General features: G+C 37.9%; 1 protein-coding gene across 1 annotated transcript in view; it reads right to left on the bottom strand.

The window, feature by feature from the left end:
- Positions 1-253: 253 nt before the first annotated feature.
- The window catches only part of UBE3A (ubiquitin protein ligase E3A), a 38,236-nt gene continuing 11,695 nt past the window's right edge, over positions 254-26,794 (bottom strand). Inside the window, exons 3-10 of the mRNA XM_054390545.1 lie at positions 21,958-23,213; positions 14,866-15,010; positions 11,139-11,344; positions 3,405-3,569; positions 2,889-3,044; positions 2,716-2,789; positions 1,703-1,846; positions 254-1,461 (exon numbers count right to left, since the gene is read on the bottom strand). Of these exons, the coding sequence (XP_054246520.1) occupies positions 1,341-1,461; positions 1,703-1,846; positions 2,716-2,789; positions 2,889-3,044; positions 3,405-3,569; positions 11,139-11,344; positions 14,866-15,010; positions 21,958-23,213 (2,267 nt within the window). The 3' untranslated portion in view covers positions 254-1,340. The remainder of the gene's footprint in view (positions 1,462-1,702; positions 1,847-2,715; positions 2,790-2,888; positions 3,045-3,404; positions 3,570-11,138; positions 11,345-14,865; positions 15,011-21,957; positions 23,214-26,794) is intronic.

Here is a 26,794-nt window from a genome sequence, read left to right on the forward strand (position 1 = left end):
TAGTAGTCAGTTACAGCAACTGTCAAGGCACAAGCTCAGCTCTGCACATCTGCTGCAGCTTGCATTGTTAAAGAGATATGCCAGTTAAGGCTTCGCTTAAAAACGCATAATCCCTTTATCATCTATTGCAACAAGAGAAATTAATATTAAACACAGACTAAGAAAGGTAAAGGATTTATTTCTGATATGATTTGTAGAGTTAAATTAAAAATCCTACGGAATACTTTATGTATTAGATGAACATAAGCTTAGTACTTACTTTCTAACAGTTTATTTAATGGTTGGAAGTGTACAACATGAAGTAGGCCTTATATTTAATATTGTTCAATTTTGCTTATTGTTAGATGAGATTAAAATACAGTAGCTGTCCCTTTAGATTATGTTGCAACACTGATCATGTGCCTTGATAAGAAGGAACAACAATTCATTAAATAAATAGCGATGACATAACATGTAGGGAAGACTTTGGATTGTCTATTTAAAATGTCAACGTAATAGGCAATTAGGAATAAAACTTCATTTTAAGTGCACTTCCACACGCTTTGTTTATAATATAGTAAAAACTTCCTACCTTCACTCCCTACTCTAAAGCTGTTCAGTTGAAAATGCACTTTCCCCAGTAAACTTCTTTTTTAAAAGAGTAACTAAAATTTCTACCCTTTCATATGCTAAGAAATGTTTCCTAATTAAAAACACAGCTTATTACAAGACATGTGAAGACAACATATAGTGAAATGAATTTTAATTATTGTGCTGTGACTAAAGTAAAGTTCTCAAGGCTGCAATTTGACATTCCAAGTTCTCCCTTCCATCTTTATTGATTCTTAAGATTTTGCACAGAAACTCTTTGGGGGCTAGAACAGCAGTAATTGCATCACACTGTTTTCCAAGACTTCAAGTTTCAAAAGCAAACTCTTCAAAAAGTACAGTTCTTGATTTGATTAGATACAGGGACAAAAATATAGCACATACTTGAAGGTTACATGGTCTACAAATGATGGCAATATTTTCCTTGGGAGAGTACAGTTTGTTTTCTTGTAAATACTCAAAAAGGCTCAACTTCAAGCAGTAATAAACACAAGCAAAAGTGATTTAACCCTTAAAATAAATATTCAGGAAAACCTCTCTGTACATACAAGTGAAAGAATATGTAACACTTTCACGCTAAAAGAAAAAATAAAGATTTTGTTCATATAAGCAGCTGAAATCTGCTGTTCCAGCCCAATGTCCCCAGTAAAGAAGGGAGGCACAAACACAGGTGACTACTGTAGCTCACTATCTTATGGCCTTTTTGGACAGGGACATCACCACCATTTTTAAAATCCCTTTTGTTATACTTATTACAGCATGCCAAATCCTTTGGCATATGTGATGGCCTTCAATAATCTTTCTTTAAGCTTTTCTTTGCTTGAGTACTCCGGGAGCAAAAGTACATTAAAGCATGTGTGAGATGTAGGTAACCTGTGGGGAAAACAAAACAAAACAAAAAAAAGACAACTGAGATCTGAGAACATGCAGCGCAGGCAAACAAATACATTGTGATTCACAAATCCAACATAACAGCAAAGAGAAACCACCTTGCTTAATGATTTAACTTAGTTAAATCTGGAAGTTGAACTGAAAGCACAGAATTTGCTTCTGACTATAAATAAAAAGCAAAAGTGGTTTGGTTTTGTTGTTTGTGTTTAATTTCTCCTTTTACCTTTCCGTGTCTGGGCCATTTTTGGCTATGATCATCTTTAACTTTCCAAGTCCTCCCACTGGGGCTCTGTCTGTGCCTGTTGTAAACTGTAAGAATAGTCTTTTCTGTTCATCTGTAAATGAATGCACTATTTCCCAGAATTCCCTATCAAGGAAGAAATCAAAAAGTCAGTAAATGAAAAATTTTCTTTGGTTTAAATAAGACTTTCAGAAGTAATTGAAATTCCAAGGTAATTCTAATCAGTGTTTACATGAAGTTTACAAGCTGCATTTGCAAACTGAAACTAAAAGTAATGTATCTACCCATCAGAAATATTACACACTGTAGTTCACTGTTTTCAAATGTTAATTTAGCTGACAAGTCACCTGCTGTGTTCTTCCTTTGTTTCACCATTGCTATTTCCTAAGGGATTACTGATTTCACTACACTGTTCTACCACCTTCTTACACACTACAACAAAGAAACACAGGTGCTGTCAAATGCTTTCTACCCTAGCAGGAACTGCCTAAGTTGTTAGCAAAATGTCTAGAAGACACTTCTAAGACCCTTGTCCTCAGTGTTCTCCAGTCAAAAGGGACAGGAAGGTAAGAACATTAAAAACATTGAATTTACCTGATTTTGAATTAGAGAAGAAAATTCTACCCAACCAATTCAAACAAGTCAGTGTTTGGTGTTTTGTTTGATTGGTTTGGGGTTTTTTTGTTGAAAACAGCAGAGCAGTGCTAATATACTGCAACAGCCCTGTTTCTACCAGAGATAAATTAACCATATGGTTTAAGAGCAAAAAAAATCCAGGAAAAAGCATCCTTTAAGCTTAACCAAAGTTCACTGGAAGCTAAAGACAACACTTGTATTATCTGCTCTTCTCCAGTGATACTACCTGAGTAAAGTGAAATTTTATGACACTCGCATCCCCAGTACTGAAAAAACACAGTTTTACCATACAAAATTCATTATGAAGAAACAGGAGTGTAAAGTGATTTTCATCTTTCAGAGATTAGAAAAGAAGTTACCTAATAATAAGAGAGTCTCTTGTATAGCCACCATCATATTCTGTAGTTTCTTCTAGTGCTTGAAAATCTAAATTCTGTAAGAAGATGGAATTTTTTTTTTAAATGACCACTAATTAAATTATATACTTAGGATCAAAAAGCTCCAGTTTCTGGGGTACATTCAGGATTCTTACCCTACTTCCACAAATAAGTAATTCAATTTCCTCTGGTCTAAATAAATATTTCAAAGGAGATTCATTGGTCACCATGTGGAATCCTCTCCGAAAGGCCTTGAACTGCTTTTCTACTGATTTATTGAGTATGTAGTCAGCGTACAGATTGACAAATTCCTGTAAGGAAACAATCCCCCACAAAACCTTAGTACTTTGACACTTGCCACTGGAAGTATCTGCCACAAATGCAAGACCCCAAAACGCACATAACTCTGTAATTCTACACAGATTTCCGAGGCAATAATGAAGGGCGAGTCTCAAATATTTCTCAGGCAGGTGAAACACTACACCCAGGCGCTATGTATCTATGCAGCAATGCTTCATTCAAAACCGAAGCCTTTTCTGCTTACAACTACACCGGGCTATGGCAGTTTAAGGTTTTTAAGCTTACATTATTATAAGAAAGAACAAACTTTCATGAAGTGCTACATAGAATATCTAAAAACTACAGACTATGTTAAAAAAACTTGCGTGTACCTTTCTATTTTCATTTGTAATAGGAATTTTATCACCGTTTTCCTTTAAGTCATGCATCATTGGATTGCCAAAGAGATCCGTATGAGATATTTGAAACGTTATCATCATATCGTCTTCCACACTTCCTTCATACTCCAGTAAGTCTCTCAAACTCTGGTAAAGAACCTAATGGAGTAAGAAATACATGTCTGTCATATATCAGTTTTGATAGATTTCACTGACCAATACCAGAAGACATGAAATGATCTGCCTGAGAAAGGGTAATTACATTCTGTGACATGTCACCTAAGATCTCCCATAACAGTTCAAACAAAGGTATATTAATCTCAGCGTTTGTAAAAATCAATTGCAGATATTGAAGAATAAAAGAGGCATGGCAACAAGTGATAACTCCCTTAGAAGAGCCTATCAATACCCAGGAAACTTCCTAAACACAACTGAAGGAATTGATTTAGGGACCAGAACCCCAGACACTGTCTTACTGATAGAAGGAGATGCTTTAACCCTGATGGGTGGCAAACCCTGGGAACAGAGCGCAGCTAGAAGGAAAACACAGACAGGTCGGCTCCCTAGAGGCCACTGTGACCTAAGGGAGTTATGCAGGGACCTGATAACAAGAACAAAGCAAAACTTAGGACAGAATTATGGAATCCCTTTATCTCTTGCCTGACGTATGCTTAAGCCTTCTGAAAAATACATGCGTTCGTGTGATACTTTCTCTCTGTAGCCAATCATGAATTTACAACTGTAGTATGGACATACCAATGACCAATTACAAGCTGCCTTCTGATATTATGTTAACCTATATAAAGAAAAAGCTTTGTACAATAAATCGACACTTGGCTTGCATCAGGCCTCGTCCCGTCGCTCCATCGCAGCATAATGGCGACCCTTGACGTGATGAGGCAATAACCACTATACTGTGGGCTGCTGCGACGTCCCACAGAACTTAAGTGAGCTGCTGAAAGGAAGCAGGACGCCGGCCAGCAACATATCCCTCCAGGAAGTGAGGTGAGCTGTGGGAAACTCAAATGGGGAATCAAGAGTTGTCCCCAGAGAGAGACATATATGAACTAATGAATGCACTCCTTAAAAAGCATGGCAAAGTTATCTCTGGCCATGATCTTGGAGTAGCACTGAAGTGGGTGCAAGAAAAAATCCCGACAGTTACAGCACGGACAGCGGTATGGGGCAGCGGGAGCGGGAGGAGATGGCCCCTGGCTGGGCCATCACGAGTCTCAGAGCGGCGGTGCCAGCCACAGCAGGGAGCCAAGCGGCGACCCCTGCGCTGGCTCTGGCTTGTCCCGTGGAGGAGGCGGCGGCGGCTGCGGCTCTCATCGCTCTCGTCTATCAGCGGCGGCAATAGTGTTTACAGCCCTTGATTCTTTAAAGAAATGTCACAGCTTTTTCATCAAGAAATTAGTGAAAAAGCGACCTTGGAGCTGAAGGCAGTGCTCATGCAGTCAGAACCTTCACTTCAAAGCTGGAAAATCTGCACATTTCTGAAGATAACAGCATGTGAACAACGAAAAGAAAAAAAAGAAAAAAGTGTCTTCTCTACTGCCGTTTGCCTCCCCCCCTTTTCTATCCCCCCCTTACTTCTCCCTCCTTATCTCACTCCCTGTTGAAGGTCTGCAGAAACCTGTGTTCTAATTTTAAAGTAACAGTGTTAAGTTTTGTTAAGAAAGGTATTTTACCATTTCACGAATGCAACTGATATCTATATATTGTTTTTATCATTATTTCTGATTTTAAGGCATTTGGGAATTTATTATTTTAGTGTTTGCAATTGTTGCGTGATGGTAATTGACTACCCAAATGCATGATGGTAATTGACTACCCAAAAAACAAACTTGGTATTTGTAATAAGGTATACTGTTATAGAAAATGACTTTTGCTTGTAAGTTTTTAGTGATGACGTTAAAGTATTTTTCTTAATCAACAAGCATGATACTGTGTAAGTGCTACTGGTTTTATGAGTTTATAGGTTAAGGTTTCTCTTTTTTTCCTTTTTTTCTGGTTCGAACCTCTCCTTTTTTTTGAGTTTGCCAGCAAAATTTTAAAAAGAGTTCTATATGGTAAATAAGTTTTCATTTTGAAAAGCACGCATTATCTTTTTTTGTACATTATATTGATGGTTTAATTTTTATGTAGTTTTTTTAAGTTTTTAGGACCTTTTTTGCTATTAGCAGGACATAAGATTATTTTAGGAATGTTATAGAGTGTTCTATTGGTTTTTGTGTTTATAAAGGTTTTAAGATAAGGTTATAAGAATATGAAAAGTGACAAAAAAAAAAATTTCCTTTTCTGGTACACAGGTTTTCCCTAGGGAAAACTCAGGGCTAGGAAAGGGATTTACCTTTTCCCACCTACAGGTTTTTCCTGATGCCAGCATGGCAGAACACCAGACTCAAAGGATGGGACAAACAGCAGTGCTCGTGAAGCTGACAATCAGCTGACCACTGAGTCTGACCACAGTGCCTGTTGAACTGAGATCAGAAGCACCGATCTGAAGCTGACTGCACGAGAGTCCCCGGAGGAAACATTTCATTCGGGACTGAATGTTTCAATGCCTTAATGTTATGTAATTAGGGAATATGTTTACGTAGATTTATATGTTAACTCACTAGAATGTTATAGTTAAGCAGTGGTTACCCAGGAATAGACAAATAGCCCAGCCTATCTATCTGGTAAAGTTAATTTGTTCTTGCAATTGTGGGGTATCGCTCATGTTCCCTGTATTCCTTATTCCCTCACACAGTACACTGAAGTGACTTTTGCAAAAACTAAAGAGGGGGAATGGCTGGGGCCTCTTCAGAGGCCTGCTTAAACAAAGCTATGTATGTTTTACATTTTAAAATTTAAATTTTTTACAGCTTCCTAATGATTCCCAGGAAACCCCAATGACACATCAATTTAATTTTTTACCTACCACCAGTGTATTAATAACCTCGGGTGGAAGATATACTTGTGTCTAAACAGGTTTTGAACCATACTGGGTCCCAGTGCTTTCATCATCCTTTGGATGTTGACTGCAGTAGCAGCCTTGCAGAGCTCAAAGCAACCACAGCAAAATGTGTGGATCACGCTTGCCAAGGCCATAGGACGAGACATGCTGTGCCTCTCTGTATCAACGCCTGGCAATCCCTTCAGCACCTGTCTGGTGGGCGTATCAGTGAATGGGTAAAAGGACATCACTGAAAAAACTGAACCACTGAACTTGAAAAGATCATTCTACATGTGCTTCCTGGCACACTTAAAAACTTTCATAGTTTTGGGTGTAAAGGATTTGAAAAGACAAATCTGACTAACCTCAAGAGATATGTTAGGATTGGTAAGAATGCATTACTGTGTTGTGTTTAATTCTACATCAGACAAGGCCACAGATATTCAGGATGTTACTCCAGCAGGGAAGAGGCACAGAAATTATACTGCATGGTGCAATCGAGCTGAATTCATAGAAGTGAAGAGACATTCCCATCCTCATTGTCTGCCTGCAGGTGTTTTCCTTATTTGTGGGGATAGAGCCTGGCCAGCTCTGCCCTCATGAATCACAGGAGGACCTTGCAGTCTCGGTCATTTAACCATTTCTGGCTGACTTTGTAGTCTTGCTAAAACAATCATTTATGCTTTTGCTGTTTTGCTTTTTTATTGCTTTTTTACCCTGTATATTGCAATGCTTACAAGGTTTAATTAATCCATCACTCAAGAGAATTCTTATCGTACAACAGGGAGGGGGAAATGAAGGAATTGATTTAGGGACCAGAACCCCAGACACTGTCTTACTGATAGAAGGAGATGCTTTAACCCTGATGGGTGGCAAACCCTGGGAACAGAGCGCAGCTAGAAGGAAAACACAGACAGGTCGGCTCCCTAGAGGTCACTGTGACCTAAGGGAGTTATGCAGGGACCTGATAACAAGAACAAAGCAAAACTTAGGACAGAATTATGGAATCCCTTTATCTCTTGCCTGACGTATGCTTAAGCCTTCTGAAAAATACATGCGTTCGTGTGATACTTTCTCTCTGCAGCCAATCATGAATTTACAACTGCAGTATGGACATACCAATGACCAATTACAAGCTGCCTTCTGATATTATGTTAACCTATATAAAGAAAAAGCTTTGTACAATAAATCGACACTTGGCTTGCATCAGGCCTCGTCCCGTCTCTCCAACGCAGCACACAACGGCCAGACCTGTAGTTTAAAGAGCAACTGATTATTTGCTCCTCTGCTAGCTCTTTTGAAATTGTATTTACTTTTGGCTTTCTGAGCGTTTTACACTAGGAAGTTGAACATAACTGTATGCTAAAACCAGAGAAAACACTGTAGTGAAGAGCTAACTTTGACCTCTTCAGAGACCTGCATGCAGAAATCCCATGGATTAGGACCCTAGAAAGAAGGGGATCCAAGACAGCTGGTTAATATTCAAGCACCACTTACTACAAGATTAAGACTGATGCATCCCTAGGAGGAAGCAATTGCGCAAAGGAGGGAGAAGGTATGCATAGATGAGCAAGGAGCTTCTGGAAAAGTTCAGATCGAAAAAGGAAGTTTACAGCATGTGGAAAAAGGAGTGGCCACTTGGTAGCATATAGAAACATTGCCAGAGTATGTAGGGATACAATGAAGAAGGGTAACACCCTCTCGGAATTAAACCTAACAAAGGATGTAAAAGACAACAAGAAGGGCTTTTCCAAACACATAAATAGGAAAAGGAAGACTGGGGAAAATATGGGTGGATGCCCTGGTGATGGAGGACGGGAAGAAGGCAGCATTGCCAAATGCCTTCTATACTTCAGTCTTTACTGTGAAAACCAGCCCTCATGAACCCCAGGCCCCCGGAGGTAAGAGAAAAACTGGAGGAAGGAAGACTCCCTTGGTCAAGGGTTAGAGATCATCTAGGCAAGCTGGACACATAAATCCATGGGCCCTAATGGTATGCACCTACAGGTGCTGTAGGAGCTGGCTGATGTGGAGAAAAAGAATGTTATCAGGTGCAGTCAGTATGGATTTACAAAAGGGAAATCATACTTGACCAATCTCATAGCCTTCTATGATGGTGTGACTAGCTCAGTAGATGAGGGGAAAGAAGTGGATTTGTCTACCTCAACTTCAGCAAGGCTTTTGACACATCCTTACTGTAAGCTTAGGAAGTGTGGGTTAGATCAAAGAACAGTGAGGTGGATTGAGAACTAGCTGAAAAATAGCACTCAAAGGGTTGTGGTCAGCAGCAGTCTAGTTGGAGGCCTCTATCTTGTGGTGCTCCCCAGGGGTCAGTACTGCTCCTGGTTTCATTCAGCATCTTCAGTGATCTGGATTAAGGGATGGGATGTACCCTCAGCAAGCTTGCTGATGATACAAAACTGGGAGGAGTGACTGACACACCAGAAAGCTGTGATGCCATTGGGAGGTGAACAGAGCGCAGAGCTTAGCAGAGAGGAACCTAAGGAAGTTCAGCAAAGGCAAGGGTAGAGTCCTCTACCTGGGGAGGAATAACCTCATGCACCAGTACGGTTTGGAATCGACCTGCTGGAAAACAGCTCTACCGAGGACCTGGGAGTCCTGGTGGACAGCAAGTTCACCATGAACCAGTACAGTCTAGTAAGAAGAATGTGGTCAGCAGGTTTAGGGAGGTTCTCCACCCCCTCTACTCTGCCCTAATGAGGCCACATCTGGACTATTGTGTCTAGTTCTGGGCCCCCCAGCTCAAGACATGCAGGGAACTACTGGCAAAAGTCCAACAGAGAATTACAAAGACGATTATGGGACTGAAGCATCTCTTTTACGAGAAAAGCCTGAGAGACCTGGGGCTCTTCAGTTGGGAGAAGACTGAGAGGGGATCTTACCAATATTTAAAGGGCAGGTTCTCAAGAAGATGAGACCAGTCTCTTTTCAGTGGTTCCCAGTGACAGGAAAAGGGGCAATGGGCACAAACCAGAGTTCAGGGAGTTCAGCCTGAACACAAGAAAAATAACTTTACTTGGAGGGTGCCAGAAATTGCAGAGTCTCCTTCCCTGGAGACTTTCAAAACCTACCTGGACACAATCCTTTGCAACCTGGTCTAGGTGAAACTGCTTTAGCTAGGGATCATCTAGTCCAATCCCCCAGAGGTACCTTCCAACTCTTGCCATTCTATGATTTTGTATCAAATAAAATTCAGACAGCAGGCTTTTATCTCCTATTTGTGGGAAACTGAAAGTAATCTTGAAGCAATACAGACAAGGCAGTCAGGAAAGTAAGAAAACATTTACACATACAAACCCATCTTCCTCCTCCCCAACCCTCCAAAAAAGAATAAAAATTGCATGAGTTAGATCAGAATTTGCCAAATGGAATCTTAAATTGCTCAGAATAGTTTGCTCTGTTCAAAGAGCAACTGGCCTCCCTCTGCGCTATGCCTTAGGAAAAGGGCACGACCTGCTTGGAAACCACAGACTATGCAGAAAAGGAACAATTATTTGGCTGAGACAGAGGTGCAGGACTCAGGAAAGCAAAGCAAAAGTAAAAGCAACAACTGAGCACAACTATATTTGTATAGTGAAGTAGAAGCAATAAATTTTCACTCAATTTCTTAATTATTTGAAGTCTACATATAAGCCAAATCCTCACACTATCTGTATCCCTTTGTCTCTTCGACAGCACCTTTAAAAATCACTTTGATTAGAAGAATGACTGAACTTGGAACCACTGGTGGTGTCCATAGGTGTCAGAGGAAAAACTTAAAAGCGTGAGAGAAAAATTAAGAAATGCCTCAACTGCCTTGCTCCACAGAAATAAATCCAGGTTTTCTATCAAAAAGCTTTGAGCATGTAATAAAAATTACAGGAAACTGGGAACGTTGTTTCTCAGCATCATTTTACAGAGGAAGTAGTCAAAAGCTGCCATGATGTGGTATACAACTATCCAAAGCAGACTGGGTAACATTTTTTGATTACACACCTCATTTCCTGATTAAACCAAAAGCAAGGTATTTTTAAACACTGTAATTTGCTCTCTTTGAGTAACTGAAGGTCTTGCAAAACTCCATATGAAAAGGGAAACATCCCACCATTTGAAATGAAATGAAGCATACTGTTAACTCATTATCAAGCATGAGAAAAAACTGCTAGTGATCTTTTACTGAAGATGGAGCACGACTACAACATCTTGCATAGCTGCCCCTATGGTCTATCTACTAAAGCATGCCATGGCTCAGCTTTTCAGTATGGCCAGGTAGGGGAAGATGGACGCTGATCACTGCTCCAAAACTGCAGGGATATTCCAGAACTGCCTCATCTGTTTCTGCTCTAGACAAAAACTAATATAGCATTACACCTTTACATGTCTATTGTTGCTTTCACACTTTGTGTAGAAATCTTCTTCTACAAATAGATATAAACAGCCTAATTTTAGAAATCTCTTTGAAAGATACTATTAATAATAGTTTATGCTTAACAGTGCTTAGTGATATTAAGCAATTTAGTATGTAAAAGAAAACAAAAAAAAACACACCAAAAGACAACAAAGCTTTATTTATACCCAGTCCTGTTTGTTGACTTGACAATTCTTGTTTCCTCCAAACCAGATACAACAGGGGAACTTGAAATATTTCAACAAATACAGACTCTTGACACAAGTCAGTGGTTATTTCACTTCCACTTTTTGACAGTGATCTTGTGCTTAATGTAAATCTAGATTAAGCTATTGCAAGGAAAATGCATTAATAAACTCAAAGAATATAATGAACTTACAGGATGAGAGTCTGCCAGATCACGGAAAGTTCCTTTTTTGCCCATTAGCTTCCTGTAGACAACCATGGGAAAATGTACATCCAGTATACAGTTATTGTAAATAGCCAAACCAAGCACTATGCCAATCAGTGTAAACTGACCCTCAGTTTCAAAAGAGGACGGATTAAACCAAAACAGTTTTGTAGATTCATCATATGTGAACATCCCTGTAAAAAAAAAAAAAAAACAAAACATGTTGAACAATTATTGTTACAGTTCAATAAAAATTACAGGTAAAATATATCATTATAAATTCCTTTGCATTAGAATGCCTCAAAAACACATTTAAGTTATTGTACTGACTTTAATGGCAAAGAGAAGCTACTTACCTTATGGTAACCTGCGCTGCTCAACATATCCTTACCCATGTTACCACTAAAAATATGCAGGGAACCTGTGATACAGCATCCTGCAGTGCCCACTGCAGTTGTACATAGACCACGTACACTGTCAACATGCAACAGTGAGAAAAGAAAATAGATGAAATGATTCTTAAGACCTCCCAATTACCATAAAGTGATAGACTTTCTTCAAAGGCTTTTCCAGGCCAGTTCCAGCAAAGGAACAGACTACACACTGCTGAACTGGAAGCTGTGATGGTGGAGTGGGGATTAACCATCACATACAATCTTAGCATTAGATGTCAAATAGATTTTTGTTGATTTAAAGGTACTTGACAAGGTCCACTCTTGCTGCAGCTATCACATGCATCCTAACTTGAGCGGAAAACATAAATAGGACTGTTGTTCCACAGGAGCTTGTCAATGTTGAAAGGGAGAGGTTTATGCTTTGTTCCCTTATCCCTTCATCTGATTCAGACACTATTTCAAGTGACCAACTTCCTGCCAAGTTCTCAAGCTGCGTACTTTCACAGAAGGCTTTAAACAGCTGAACTGGCACATGCCAGGAGCTGGAGGGAGCAGATAGGAATATACAGTCAAGCAAAAGGCAAAGAGCACCTCATCCTTTCAGCTTTAGCAAGCTCTTGTTTACGAAAACAGGTTATAAACTACTGAGTCCCAGATTGCTCACCTGACTAGCTACTGAATCAAGACAAATGCAAACCCTGTAGACTTAACGTGAGAGAGAGAGACCACTTTGGACAAGTATAACCCCAGTGACTTGTTGCTTGTATAGCTGTGTCTCGTGATTTCCAGGCAGAAGCTACAGAAACGTGCCCAGGCTCCTTCTTCCTGACGCACCAGAAATTAGATGCATGTGGTCAAGAACATGAACTGCATATGCCACAAAGATTTATCTTGTCACTTTGAGAAGTTACACTTACTTACAACCTTGGAGATTTTCAAATTGATTACAAAGCCATACAAATGGAGCCATAAAATTAGCCCTAATACTGAAAATAGTGTGTCAGCTTCAGCCAACAGATGAAGCCTGAATTCTCATTCAGTGCAGGAAGTGAACTGCAAACTCTGAGAATTTGGCTATTCCTTCAAAGTGAAGATTATTTATCTCAGTAAGATACTAAGACAAGGTCAACTAATAGAAGAGCAAATAAGTAACAGACTAACATCAGATAATGCAAATCAAAATCAGAAACAGATGAGCAACACAAGCATATACAGGAGAAACATTAAATTCAAGTCTATATTCCATTTTCTGAGTTGACTGAAATAGCTTCTTGATTACTGGTACAATAAAAATCATGACTAGTGCTTTCTGGAATGTGATGGGAGAGTTAAACAGTCAAAACCAAAACTCCAATAACTAACTAATAATGAAGGACTAACAGTTTACCCAGATCTGCATCTGGAAATACTTTAATGTGAAATACAGTATTTCATTCATTAACCAAAATTAAGGCCACAACACATTAAAAACCTAATAAACACCAGAAGAAACTGAAAGCTGCAATAAGGGGAAAAAAATGCATATTCCTGCTAGGAATCTTATATGAAGTTATTCTTTCTTCCATTTTACCATGGTGACTTGTTCATAACTGAGACAAAACATTAGATTTCCTCCTTTGAGTCAAACTAAGGTCATTTCATATGAAAATATGTAAATGTAATGGCAAAAGAAACTGTTAACAGCAATAAACATCACTCCCCACATCCCTATCAGAGGACAGACATTTTAAATCCCATTTACAGGCTCTCCTTCATTTTCTCTAGTAAATAAAATTTTTACCAGAGTCATATTTGGTATATATGGTGTGTAAGCTTACATCACAGTACACAGTAACAAGCACACAAGAAAAGAAGACTGCGAATGCAAGCTACATTTCATGTTTTTACACATTTATGCCAAAAGCAAATAAATCTTTTTCTCCCCAAAGTTGATATGAATACAGTGTACATACTTTTTCTTTGTAATTTGAATACAGAAGTAAAACGTAAAACATGCATACACATCTAATCTACTACCCATCTTTACACACAGGGAGTGTATATACACTGGATAGACCTGACTGAATCAGACTTCAATTTCTAAATGGCAGTATTTCAATAGAAGACATTCCACACAACTTCTGTTTGTCCTGGATAAACTTAGGTCAACAATGTATTTCGTTTTAGAAACACAACTTCAAAGAACTAAGACCTCCTTATGTTGCTGCACTGTAATTTATTCCAACTAAACTTCCTATTTCAGATTCCAAATCTTTTAACAGCAGTTTTCAGGGTGAGTAAGACTTGTTTATGGATTGCTGGTTACAAGAACTGGGTTGTTTTTTGTACAGTGAAGAGCGAGTGCCAAAGTTCAGATTGTGTTACCAATTCTGGGGACTTTTTTAACCTGGTAAAAATTTTAATTTTGTGCTTCTTCATGGATTTTCTAAGTTATGAAACCAAGAACAACAGCTTTCTTTTTAAAAAAAACAACAGTGCAATGAACCCAAATTAACTAATGGCCTCAAGAAGCTGAGCTTCTTTAATGGAAGCCATTACAGGAACTACAATGTGACATCCTATTTCACAAACTAAGAAATTAGTATAGGGACATGTCAGGTCTCATTTCTATTTCAACATATTATTTGTAACTTTTTAAAACATTTTAATCATCTTTGAGCAGCAAGCAAGCTGCATATTACAAGCAGCATGTCCTTTTATGTATAAGGACAGAAACATAAAAGAATGGTGCAGGAAGCAAGGGAAAAGAACGAGATGGAAACGTGACTATAAAAACAAATCTAAAACTTTGGCTCCAATGTATCAAAGTTTCTCTTCATTCATAACTACAATCAAATTTGACACTACTATCACACTTTAGATCTTTTGAGACTATCAAATTTTAAGCTGGTGGGAGGGGAGGAAATAACTCAAAAACTCACCATAGTCCTACTCTGGGTTTATTGCAGAAGCTCTTCCTCTTTGGTTTGATTACTAATTCTAGAAGCTAATCACTAAGCAAAGTGAGGAAACAGGTGAGAGGACAAAGGAACCCTGCAAAGAAACCCTATACTACTGATTCATATCCAAACAAGCTTTAACTGACTATACACAGTTATTCCTTTGGAGGATGACTGATGATAATGCAGTGAGTCTTACTGGGTCAAGCACTCTCATGATCACCAAGAAACCTGGACATCTTCAGAAAAAAAAGCAACAGCAGATGTAGAAAGGCATTGTGCAAACAGAACACCCTAGGTTGGAAAGTACCTTGAAAGATCATCTGGTCCAATCTTTTGTGGGAAAAATCTGATAAATTAACAAGTTATTAGAACACATACCAATATCTGGATTGAAGATTTCTTCCACAACCAGTTGAAAAAATTCTTTGGAAACACCTCCTTCATCTACCCCTTGCTCTCCTTCAAATTCAACATATAATTGCTTCTTCAAGTCTGCAGGATTTTCCATGGCAATCATCTCTAGCTATTAAGTGAACAGAGGCATTTCATTAGTTCATCTGTTTACTAGAAGAGTCAATTAAGTATCAAATAATGAAATCAAAACTACCCTCTATACCTAAGAAGAAAGCAAGCATAAATCACAACAGTAATATCAGATAGCAATAGTAATACTAAACTGCTCCAAGCACACATTAAAATTCCAGAGTTAGTTTATTACAGATCAGATCTTTTAGCCAATTAAGTCTGTTAGCCTTCTCCATTTCTATTCTTTTAAGCACTTATTTTAAATAAGTTAGTATTGTGTTGTACAAAATTCACAGAAAACGAGATATATTACTGAGGTAATTAAATTTATCTGACAATGAAAGGAGACTGCAATATGATCTAGGTATTTGACAATGAATGTTTCTGTGAAAGGATCACACCAGCATGCTTTCAGAACCCTTCGTGTGATAATTTACAGTGGAAGACAGAAGGCCAGCCTTTTTCACTAGTAGTTGCACTTCACAAACAAAAAGCTAGGGAGGGAAATCCTGAAATAAAAATTAAAAAAAAAAAATCAATTTGACTAATATTATAGTCAAATTGATCCCCTTTCCTCTTGACCCTAATGAAGAAAGTCTCAGAAATCATTTGCTCTTATTTCTTTAGTGCTGTTAAACCGATCTACCACATTTCTTCCGTGGAACTGAAAATTCAGTTAAGGTCAAACAAAAGTTGTGTTGTTTCCTAGGAAGGAGTGTCATGTCCATATAAAGGTCATTACAGGTCTTTCTTCCAATAAAAACATACACTTTCAGTAAAACAAAAGTTATGCAAGAATGTTTTGCTGGTGGTAAGAAATAGGCTGATTAAAACCAAACATATTGGTTAAACTTGTGCAGCAAGTTTACACTAAACAAGCCTACAGAGCAAACAGAAGCAGTACAGTAAGGCACAGGCAGATCTGTACTTTCCTCTACCAAGACCATATTGAGATTTGCCTCTAATTTGGGCTAGAGCAAACTGTACTTACCAGCAGCTGTCCTTAATCCTTAACATGCTGAACCATTTATTTTTATTTCAGTATTCTACCTTATCCACACACATGCCAACAGATCCTTTACACAGCAGAACTTTACTATAGAAGCGTAAAGCAAAACAGGAACAGACCAGAGGATAAAGACAGCAATAACAACACCAATTCATAAATTGAGGTGACCAGCAAGAAACTTTTCTCCTGGCAACTGTCACATCAGCCAGCCCATGTTTAAAGCAACACAGCAGGGGTAGACAGAAGACTGACAGAGCTAAGTTGGTTAGGATTAACAGGTTTGAAGGCTTTGAAGTTCCTTGTGCAAAAGGAGCACATGGAGAAAGAATTGTACTAATTCATACTGAAAACTAATAACAGCAAGAGTGTAAACTCCATAGCATACTAAAAGCATATTAGCATGTCCTTAAGGAGATGAAATAACATTTACTCTTAAAAATTCACTGCATTTTATCAACAATGCTTCTGCAGCAAAACCACGTAAACACGTTGCAATTTCTCTCCATCACATGCTTCTCCTAACAGTGTAGTTTTGCATACTGCCTTTCATATAAATCTCAAAAGTCATGCATCTTAGAGATGTGTAAAGATGTGCTCCTGAATAAGAGGATAATGGAACTCAAGGCCTGTTCCAAACACAACAGAGACTTTTTAAAAATGGCGAAGTAGTGTTTATTTTAAGACTAAGTATAGGTTATACATTCAACCTGGAGAGTCAGAAGTTCTATTTGACTCCCTTCCACTTAACACAGGCACTAATAATGCTTTGTTTTCTTCCCAGTCATGACTTCATTGGCTCTGTAATAGTTATGACTGGCAATTTACTATTTTGCAAGTTTTATTAATTTTTATGAGTTCTAAGAAAGCAAGTATTGCCTCCACAGCACATTAGACTGTATGATTTACTTAATGACATTGAGTTTTCCTGAAAGACAGGAATCTTTCATTAGAACACAGAAGTATTAAAAAAAAAATAGCAGAGTTTATCATCCTAAAATTAATAGTAACTGAACTAATCTCCATTCAGTTAAAAAGTATGAAAAACTCCCTCAAGCTCTAGCAGTGTAACATAGAAGTTCTCTTAAGGCAGTGGCAAAAATGACATGAACACAATTAAAGTTTGAAAACACCAATGACACATCACAACATAAGTTAGTCACTACATTTTTCTGCAAAATGGCATGTGAAGTAATATTTAAAGTGACTAAAGCATCTTTATGGCTCATGGATAGGCTTGCCAGCAGTGCTTACACACGTCAGCAACCACACACACTCTGCATGCAGCCAAGACATACTAGCGCTGAGACTTTCAACTCAATACATGCAAACATTAATTTAGTCTAAATGAACCTCAAATCTCCTGAAGTATTTTGTGCTAATACACTATGAGAGAATCTTTCCAGTGGCTTCAGCTGCCATAGAACAGTTTTTGCTCATCAATACAGTCGGCAGTGACAGCCATTCACATTTGATGTGACATTTGTCAACTTGAGTTTCTAATTTGCAAGCAAGTAGCAGCCAGAGTCTGGTGAAGGAGTCCACTACCTTTTCACTCCCGGAACTTGTGTGTTTTAACTCACACCCTTTAATTACTGCTACCAGAGAATAAACCCACATATGATCTTGGGCATGGGGATGGGAAGAGTAAACTGGGGAAGGAATGAAAGAAATAAACACTGGTGGGAGATGAAAAGCAGAAGAACGGATTTAAGGATAAACTTCCTTTCATTACTACCCCATCCACATAACATGACTCAGCAAGAGTACAGATAGCCTCTTAAACCCATTAGACAAAAAAAAAAATAAAAAATATATATATATATTTTAACTCCTTTCAGGAGCTGCAAACTGAACTCCCAAAAATAAGGGTTCTTTTACTAAAAGTGAGAACTGTAATTTTACCAACTCCACCATTCTTGACTCCTGACTCTTCAGACTATCACATGCAAATAGGCATACAGTAAGTATATGATACAAAGAAATTATGCATCTTTAAGTCCATTTTGATTAAAAAATGAAACAAGTTTTTGATGCAAGTTTCATACATGCAAAGAAATCGAAAAGGAATCTGTGAAGAAACATTTGCTTAGAGGTATGTGTTTCAGAATGAACTACAATTCCCTTAATGTTAAACAAGTTATTGCTTCAAAGTTATTTAGAAGGTAGTGCTTCAAATTCTCAAGAAGACAAGCCTACAGTAATAATAATAAAAATCACTATTGCTCTTACTTGTTTTAATGAAGTCCAAAAAGTTACAATATGTACATACTGAATTCTAAAAGTTTAAATATTAGGTATTGTTATGAATATGTGATTTGTGTCAAAAGGTGAGTTAGGAGTAAAGTTCAAAACATTTTTTGGCTAGCAAATTTATAACAGTATCGCAAAGAGGAAAACAACTTGGTAGTAATTTAATTAGCCCAACTAATTAGCAGAGGAAGACTGGTTCTTAGTCCATTTGCATTTGAAAAATATCCAACATTTACAAGGAAAACAGGAATAAGATTGCCTTAACCTCATTTTAATCAGTATTTCTGAAGACTACCTTTTTCAGGAACTGATCAGTTACTCCATATACAAAGTTTGAACTGATGGTTCTGTAAAGGCATAGGTCTAGTGACATCAGTATATAGTGACTTAGAATTCAACCAAGTCTGTAACTATTCAAACCCCAGAAGTAAAAAATGCAATTCAAGGGTAAAAATACCAGTAATCATAATTACTTACTTGCAAATTAAGTATGTCTGGAAACATTTTGCCACTTAATAGATCAAAGAATAATAGTTTACTACTGAAGACTATTACCTTGGTAAGATCTTTCTGATAGAGCTTTCAGTGAGACCCTTCCGAAGTTCAATACTGCACTCAAAACTGCAACTATCACTGATGCAAACTCATACAATGTAGCTCTCACTTAGGTTTGATGTTGCCAGTGCTATTACAGAAGCACACAGTACCCATTTTTGACTACGGTCAGAGACAGAGCAAGTTACTGTAAGGACTAGGACATAATATCTTAGTCCAGACCTATTTCACACCAATTAGGAAGTGGAAACAAATCGTGAGAATTAGTAAAATCGCCTCTTAACCTGCTACATGTACTTCCTGTAACAAGAGCATGCAATTCTCCAACAGGTTAGGTGTTCACTGAATAAACTGTGAGATGACAGTGTGAATCGGTATTTCCATATTTCCCTATAATACTCTTCAAGCTACCAGCAGACTTGCAGCTTAAGAGACTTCCTGAGGTTTATTTGTGGGTTATATCAAAATGTCTGTAATACCTATTACCTTTTGATGTATCTTTCATGAAGAGCTACAAGTTCTGGGCAAAGACATCCATAGTTGTAAGGCAGACTATGTGACAAATTATGTCCTTTTGCTTATGTTAAGCTTCCTTCTTGGTAATGCTACTGAATGCTACCAGTTGAGTAAACCAGTATTTCTCATTCAACTTCCCTATGCCATCTTTATGTCCTCTGCCATTTTTTTTACCCTTGAGAGGCCCTGACAAACTCTGAACTCTCCTAATATATTTCTATTGCATGCTTTTTGATGCTCAAGTGAGAACAATCAAATGAGAGACTTAGGCACACCATAGTAAACAGCAACACTGCATTATTCCATTAACTCCTTTCTTAACTCATAACACTTCCTCAGGAATATTTAAAATCTCTTCCTTGAGCACTGTTACTTCATATCATCAGTTTAAATGTATCAATTGTGAACAGGTGACTTGTGTACCCACTACATACATTTATCAACACAACTTGGTCTCCAAGTCCTCATCATCTGAGAATAGCTATCTTGTTGCATCTGTATGAAGTCGTAGGCACAGCTTGAATTTAGAACAACTTTATCTTTTTCCTTTATTTTCTCTCCCAAGAGAAAAAGTTTAACGTTTTTACTCTCTTTGGGGCTTGGACAGAGTGACATCACCATAATTCAGCATGTTGTAATAACTTCCATTAACAGGTATAAGAGGCAACTACCCTGGCATGTACTCAGACTGTTAGGCTGTTTGTAAGGACTTCTGCAAAGGTACCACATTTAAATCAGCATATTTGTGCTTAATCTCATGTGAATTACCTGAATGTCCAACAGACTAAATGCATGCGCAGTGATGACTGCTGTGGCCCTGTTGTGATACAGCAGCTGTACCAACTTGATGTTGCCCCTCACTATAAGACACTGAGCTGCTGGAGCATGTCCAAAGAAGAGCAATGAAGCTGGTGAAGTGTCTAGAGCACAAGTCTTATGAGAAGCATCTGAGGAAGCTGGGGTTATTTCATCTGGAGGAGAGGAGGCTCAGAAGAGAACTTATTGCTCTCTACAACTACCTCGAAGTAGGTTGTAGCAAGGTGGGAGCTGGTTTTAGTGACAGGATGCAAAGAAATGGCCTCAAATTACACCAGTCTAGGTTCAGACTAGATATTAAGAAAAATATCTTTACTGAAAAAGCGGCTAAGCACTAAAACATGCTACCCAGAAGTGGTGGAATCACCATTCATGGAAACATTCAGAAAAAGTGCAGATGATCTTTGAGGTCTTTTCTATCCTCTATGAACTAAGTAACGCTAAACAATTTTTTTTTCTTTAAGATTTAAACTTCCTTCCACAATGAGAAGAATGGAAGAATGCCTTTTCTCGTATTTACAGATTTTCCTTCCCATCATCAGCACAAGGAGGAAGGTCTGCTTCCTCTGTTGGAATTGACATAAAATGAACATCTCCCTAGAACTAGCTGTTATCCTCTTTTATCTTGTTCAGATATGATGAGCTATGTTCCTCTTTTCTCCAGCACTTACATATATTCCCTCCCCCTGAAGCTGAACAGTCAAGGAAATAAACTCCATTAAACTGGTGTGACAAAATTTAAATGGATACAAGTCTGAGAGGCAGTGAAATTACAGAGACTATTCCTTAATCAGGAAACTGATGCACAGTAAGCGTTAAGCTTAAAACAGTGTATTTCTCATTTGCCCAATATAAAATTTGGTTTACAGACAGAAGACATTTTTGGGTTGAGAGGCACAAACTAGCTGCTTTCCCCACCACCTCTCCAATTACCCGTCTGGCTCTTTAACAACAAACTTTAACGCCATGGTTAAACTTCAAATTTTACAAACATTATTGTGCTTTAGTAAGAACATAGAAAAATAAGATGCTGAAAACAAATAGCTTTAAGCAAAAAATGAAGGCAGAAAGTCCTAAAATTAAAGGACATAGTTAAAGAAAGTTTACTGAGAACCATTCTTTATAGTTTGTATTCTGTTTAATTCCCATCTTCCAAAATTGTTTGAACAAACGGCTTTTGGTTTTACTTTAAGAAGTCAGCATATTCAGAAACTAGCTGCTCTCTCAGTTCTTGGGTATTAACTGGTCTGTCTTCTCATTCCTCAGTCATTGGTATTTGCACCAAATTGCAACAACGCTTAGAAAAGTGAGAAGTTCTGCTTATTGCGCAGGCCCTCCATATACTTTCTATCTAGAAGTTCAAAAGCCCACAAGAAGAGTGCACAACTGAAAGGTTTTAATTCCATCTTCTATCTTAAAAACCTTACTATTCAGAAGATGATCCAAGACAGTCAAGAGGACCAAATAATGAAACAGAAGTTGGTCACTCTCAACATCAAGAGCTGTAACAGCACATTAGCAGCATCTGTAAATGATAAATAAGAACTATTTGACACTTTTAAACATCTAAGTCTGCAATCACTCTGAGTAGAAGTGGTTCTGCTTGATACACAAATATCCAGTAGCACACTTACAATTCAAACTTCGTAAAGCTGAGTTTCTTCTAGAGGAAACCTAGTACATACAACACTGCACTCACACAGTCCTTTTCAGTCAAAATCCACTACTACAAAGAAGTTGTCAAAGCCTACTACAGTTTGAACCAACAAACTTAAGCTCCACAGTGCTGCATGACTTACCCGCACAAGCGCATCATCTATGATGTGGTCACGTCTCACTTTGAGTCGCAAATATGGGTTGAGCTGCTGTCCTTGAACTAAGCTGTAGAGCACAGTTATGCGTCTTTCACTGTACATCCGGATTCTGTTGTCGTAATACAACCCCAGGTTCTTGGTAACAGCATTCAATATGAAGGGACAGGTCATAAAAGAGAATTTATTTTCTGTTTCTACTTTGAAGAAAGTGTAGTCTTTGTCCATTTCTAGAACATCATTCAGTGGTTCATTAATAAATTCTTCAAAAGGGATAAGTGGTTTTCTGCAATCTATAGTTTTAACACCAAGCTCAGTTTCCAGTGGGTCCACTCGAGGACCTTTTTTATTTCTTCTCTCCTCACCCAACAGCTCTTGAAGAGTTAGTTCACTTGATTCTGGGATGGGTTCTTCATCTTCCTCTTCATTATGATCTGTATCCACATCCCCTCCTACTACATTTGCATAGTAAACCATTTTCAAGCACTTTGAAGCAGCAACAACAGCATCATCATCATTCACTAGGTTCCGACTATTGAACTCGTTGCTTATGACTTTGTAAGTAATAAGCTGCTGAAATGTTTCCATCATTCTCCGAATTTGGTCTGCTCTGTATTTAGACCACAATCTGACCAGTTTTGCTTGAGCTGCAAGGGGTAGTTTGCTCATTGCTTTGCAAAACAATGGCAGAGCCATTTCCAGGTATTCTGGGCTATGAAGATTGCCATTCTCCATAACAATAATAAACAAATTCAGATAGTTAGGATCCCGAGAGTACACATTATGGTAAGTCAAGTCACATTCCACATTAGGTGACAAGTACACAAGTGCATTTAAAAAGGCAGTTTCTATTTTTTCATTAGAAAGTAATCTATCGTAGACCCGTCTGACTGCTTCAATATCTACAGACACTTCATCTGGGCCTAGTTTTTGGAGGTTATTGTCTCCTTGTGTATTATCACCTATTCTTGATGATGATGACGATGATGCACCTGAATCTTCTTCCATAGCAGCAGCCGAGCAGGCAGCTTTTTCCTTTTCATCTTCATCTTTGTCTTCATCCTTTCCTTGAAGAGACTTGAGCTCCTCCTTGGTGTGCTGCTTGGCTTTTCGGAAACTCTGTACCAATGCTTCAGCACTAGAAAATACTCTTCCAATCACCCTGATTAGAGGGGAATAATCCTCTTTCTCCCGACACAGTTCAAGAATTTCATATATTTTGTCTTCTGTAAGAAAAGTCACATCTATAAAAAGATAAAAGTATTAATTTTATTATGAAAAATATTTTAAAATATAAAATACTACCAATTGGCTCTAACTCAAGGAATCTTGAGACCAGAAACAACAGCATTAGTGCAGGGTAAATTGAAGACAGATACTTTATAATTTCATTAGCATGTTTAAACTTTAAAACATTTAATGAGTAATAGTGTGACAATACAGTCTCCCAGTAGATGTACACAGTTAATGTACAAGTTACTGAACTATACACAAACTAAACTGTATCAACCTCTTTTTTTTTCAAATACAGCACATGGACTTCATACATTATCCCTTAAAAACAGAACTTCAAGTAAAGATTCAGGGTTTTTTTTGCATATTAGAAGGAATACAGGATTTCTTTTTTTTTTATTATTTGTAATGCTTTCTGCAACTGTTTTTATTCTAAACCAATCCTCTCCCCAAGCCAAGTATACACTCAGAAATTCGGTGCCTTCTAAATTACACACACAGTTGGGTATGTGGGCGAGTTCTTTGTACATTAGACCTCACTGGTACAAAAAACGTCAGTATACTCACTAACACACTACTGAGATTAACAAATGGGTTAACACATCATCTGCGTGGCCTCCAAATACCCTTCTGTTCCCCCTTCTCCTCAAACCCAACATGAAACAAGTCATTCGGTGGTACACTTGAAATTTTCCTTTCTCTTTAGAAAAGAGAAGGCGAACACATTGTTTATAGCTTCCTATGCTACTTCTCAAACAGAACCCACATATCCTTTTAAATCAGGTGATGATTTAGAGTAGAATTACCACATGGTCAGACCTTGAAAAGATGTTCCAGTTTAAGCAGATTCTTCTGAACTGACAACTCAGAACTACAATGAAACCTGTTTAATAGCATCTCTAGAGACTGAAAACACGTCACTAACCATGTACTCACCAACCATGCTAGACTAACTAATTCTTCAGACAGAGGTGCCTAATTTTAACAAGGACAGTTTTGAGTATTTTGAAATGCAATTGCTATGCCTACCTTCGTTCCAAGCAGTCATTAAATTAAATACACAACCTAAATGATGCAAAGACGACAACCTATTGATTTATACAGAGGCTCCATCCATTCTTAGGGCAAGTATACCACAGTAAAGATTAAGCTTGTGTCACGTAACTGAAATTGACTTCCAATCAGAAGACAGTGAAAATTCTTCAAAACTAAAACTCATCCTGTTAAAAAGCAACAGCACTGAAAATATTATGAAAGGTTTCAAGCTTAGTGCAATATTTATTTTTATCTGCTGTAGCACATGTGGAAGAAGCGAACATGACTAAAAGAAATTTAACTGCAGATACAGATGCTGTTCCAGGCCATAGCTCCTGAAAATGAGGACCACAGCCTCAAGTTCACTGACTCAGTACAGCAGAGGGTACTCATAGCACAGAGATTATGAGCAACAGTTGACAATTTAGCAATATGATGCATTTCAGATCTCTGTACTTGAACAGGAATTCCCCTGTCATTCTTTTAAAGTTTTTAGTATTTAAGGCACCAACCATGTGCTATTTCCAGTTAAGATTTTTACTACTGGCAGTTTCCTAAGTTTTAAACCGTATCCCGTGATCATCCTCTAGCTGAACTGTCATAAGGGTCTGTCTCATTTTTACTTTCTGGCTCTGAGAACAGCTGGAGAAAATTATAAGTGAAGCTTTCTTCTAACTGAAGTCAATTTTAGTTGACTTGTGCGTGAAGATGTGAGCTTTAACAAGCCTTCTTCTCTCATTCTTTCTACTGCAATTTAGTGATCCAGTGAGGTAAACTTACCTTCTCTCAGACCCTGTTCTCCATAATACACCATGATAAATCTGTACATGAATTCAAGCTTTAGCAGTGATCCTTGAATGTGAAAAAGACTGCATGTGATCTATATATTGCAAACAACACACTCCCCAATTAGCAAATTTTTTTTTTCACTCTCTCTTATGGAAGTTTTGCTATGGTTGTGTGCTCGCTGCCTGTTCAATAACTTTCTGTTTCCAATTTAATGCTTTGGTGACCAAAGTTCAAAATAGCTTCCCAGGTAATTATAACACTGATTTTGAAATGGTGTTCTCTATATAACTACATCTGTAACCCCTATTTTTTATGTATCTGCAGTTTATCTATTTCCTTCCTCTTTTGTGGACAGCCGTAAAAGTTACTACTGAGATCCTAGCAATGGCCTCCAGATACAGTTTTCCCAAAAGTTAGTAAATAGTCTAAGGGGTTAGCACTACTGAACAGTAATTGAAATAACTCTCTGAACGGCATTTCTTCCCATTTATTTAGAAGTTGCAATCCTATGCCAAGCACAAAGCAAGCTGCACATTGTTTTCCTTAGCTTTCTTAACTGCAGTTTTCCCAGTAACCATTTCTGCAGATGGACCTTATAAAAATCTTGTAATGCTAGGTTCTTTAGACTTCATCCAATTCCAAAAGGTAACAGTGTCAGGTGAGCTTTAAGAACACATTAACGCTCTCTGTCCATACAGCCACAAAGACTTGTGACACTACAACAGATGAAATCCAAGTCACTACTTTAAAAGAGACTGTCTCTTGACAACTGGAGACAGGTTGAGAGGACTCTTGGGTGTTTTTCCTGCGCAGAGATGATGACAGGGCCAGAGAGAAGGAAGAAAATTCTGTATGTACACACCTCCATTAATATACTCAAAACCAAGAGACAAATCACAAAACAGATCTAATGTGCCTCTTGCCCTTCCAACATTACACTGCCTCCTCTTTTCCTTCCACAGTGTTTGCCTCTTTGCTTACTCGTATCATAAGTAAGTTATGGACAAATTTATCCTTACATCAGACAAAGGAAAAACTGATGCTGATATTGATTGGAACATCTTAGGTCCCTTATAACACAGTTATGTTTTATTGCTGATTCTGTAGGACTTAAATTCTTTGCTGTAAATAGTTCCACTTTCTTTAGCTGAAATGAATGAATCTGAACCGTGTTCATACCAGTTGTTGAAATGATACTTAAAAAATGGTCTGCTCAAAGATCAAGGGCTTTAGCATGTGGTTTCCGTTTGTACCACAGGTTTTGCCAACAACTAAAGTTTTTCTTGTAGTTTGTATTTACTATTCTAGAGAGTTCTCTAACTTATCTAGCTTTTCAAAGACCCAGAGAACAGTATTACATTTTTGTACACTGGCTTAGAAATCACTTTGCTTATTTTTAGTTTAGTAGATGCACTGCCTATCATCCACTGTATCATTTTTTGTTAAGTTTCTTAACATAGAATCTGGCATTCACTGAAATGTAACTTTTACAACTCATTAACTGCAGAAAAGATAAACTAGTGAAATGAAAGCAATCATACAACAGCACTTAAAAAACCTGTCCTTATTTGCAAAGCCAGTAATCTCAGAAAGCAATAAGTGCACACAGACATGTTAACATGTTAACAGACTTGATAAAGATCCAGATTTGGAATCAGTATGCAGCATTAAACCAGCCATTTTCCAAAATCTATAGTAAAATGTTTGGTTGTCTACTGTATTTCACTTACACAGTCAGTAGAACACAACCCCAGTCAGCAGAACACCA

Source organism: Indicator indicator, chromosome 1 (genome assembly GCF_027791375.1).
Source record: "Indicator indicator isolate 239-I01 chromosome 1, UM_Iind_1.1, whole genome shotgun sequence".
Classification (NCBI taxonomy): domain Eukaryota; kingdom Metazoa; phylum Chordata; class Aves; order Piciformes; family Indicatoridae; genus Indicator; species Indicator indicator.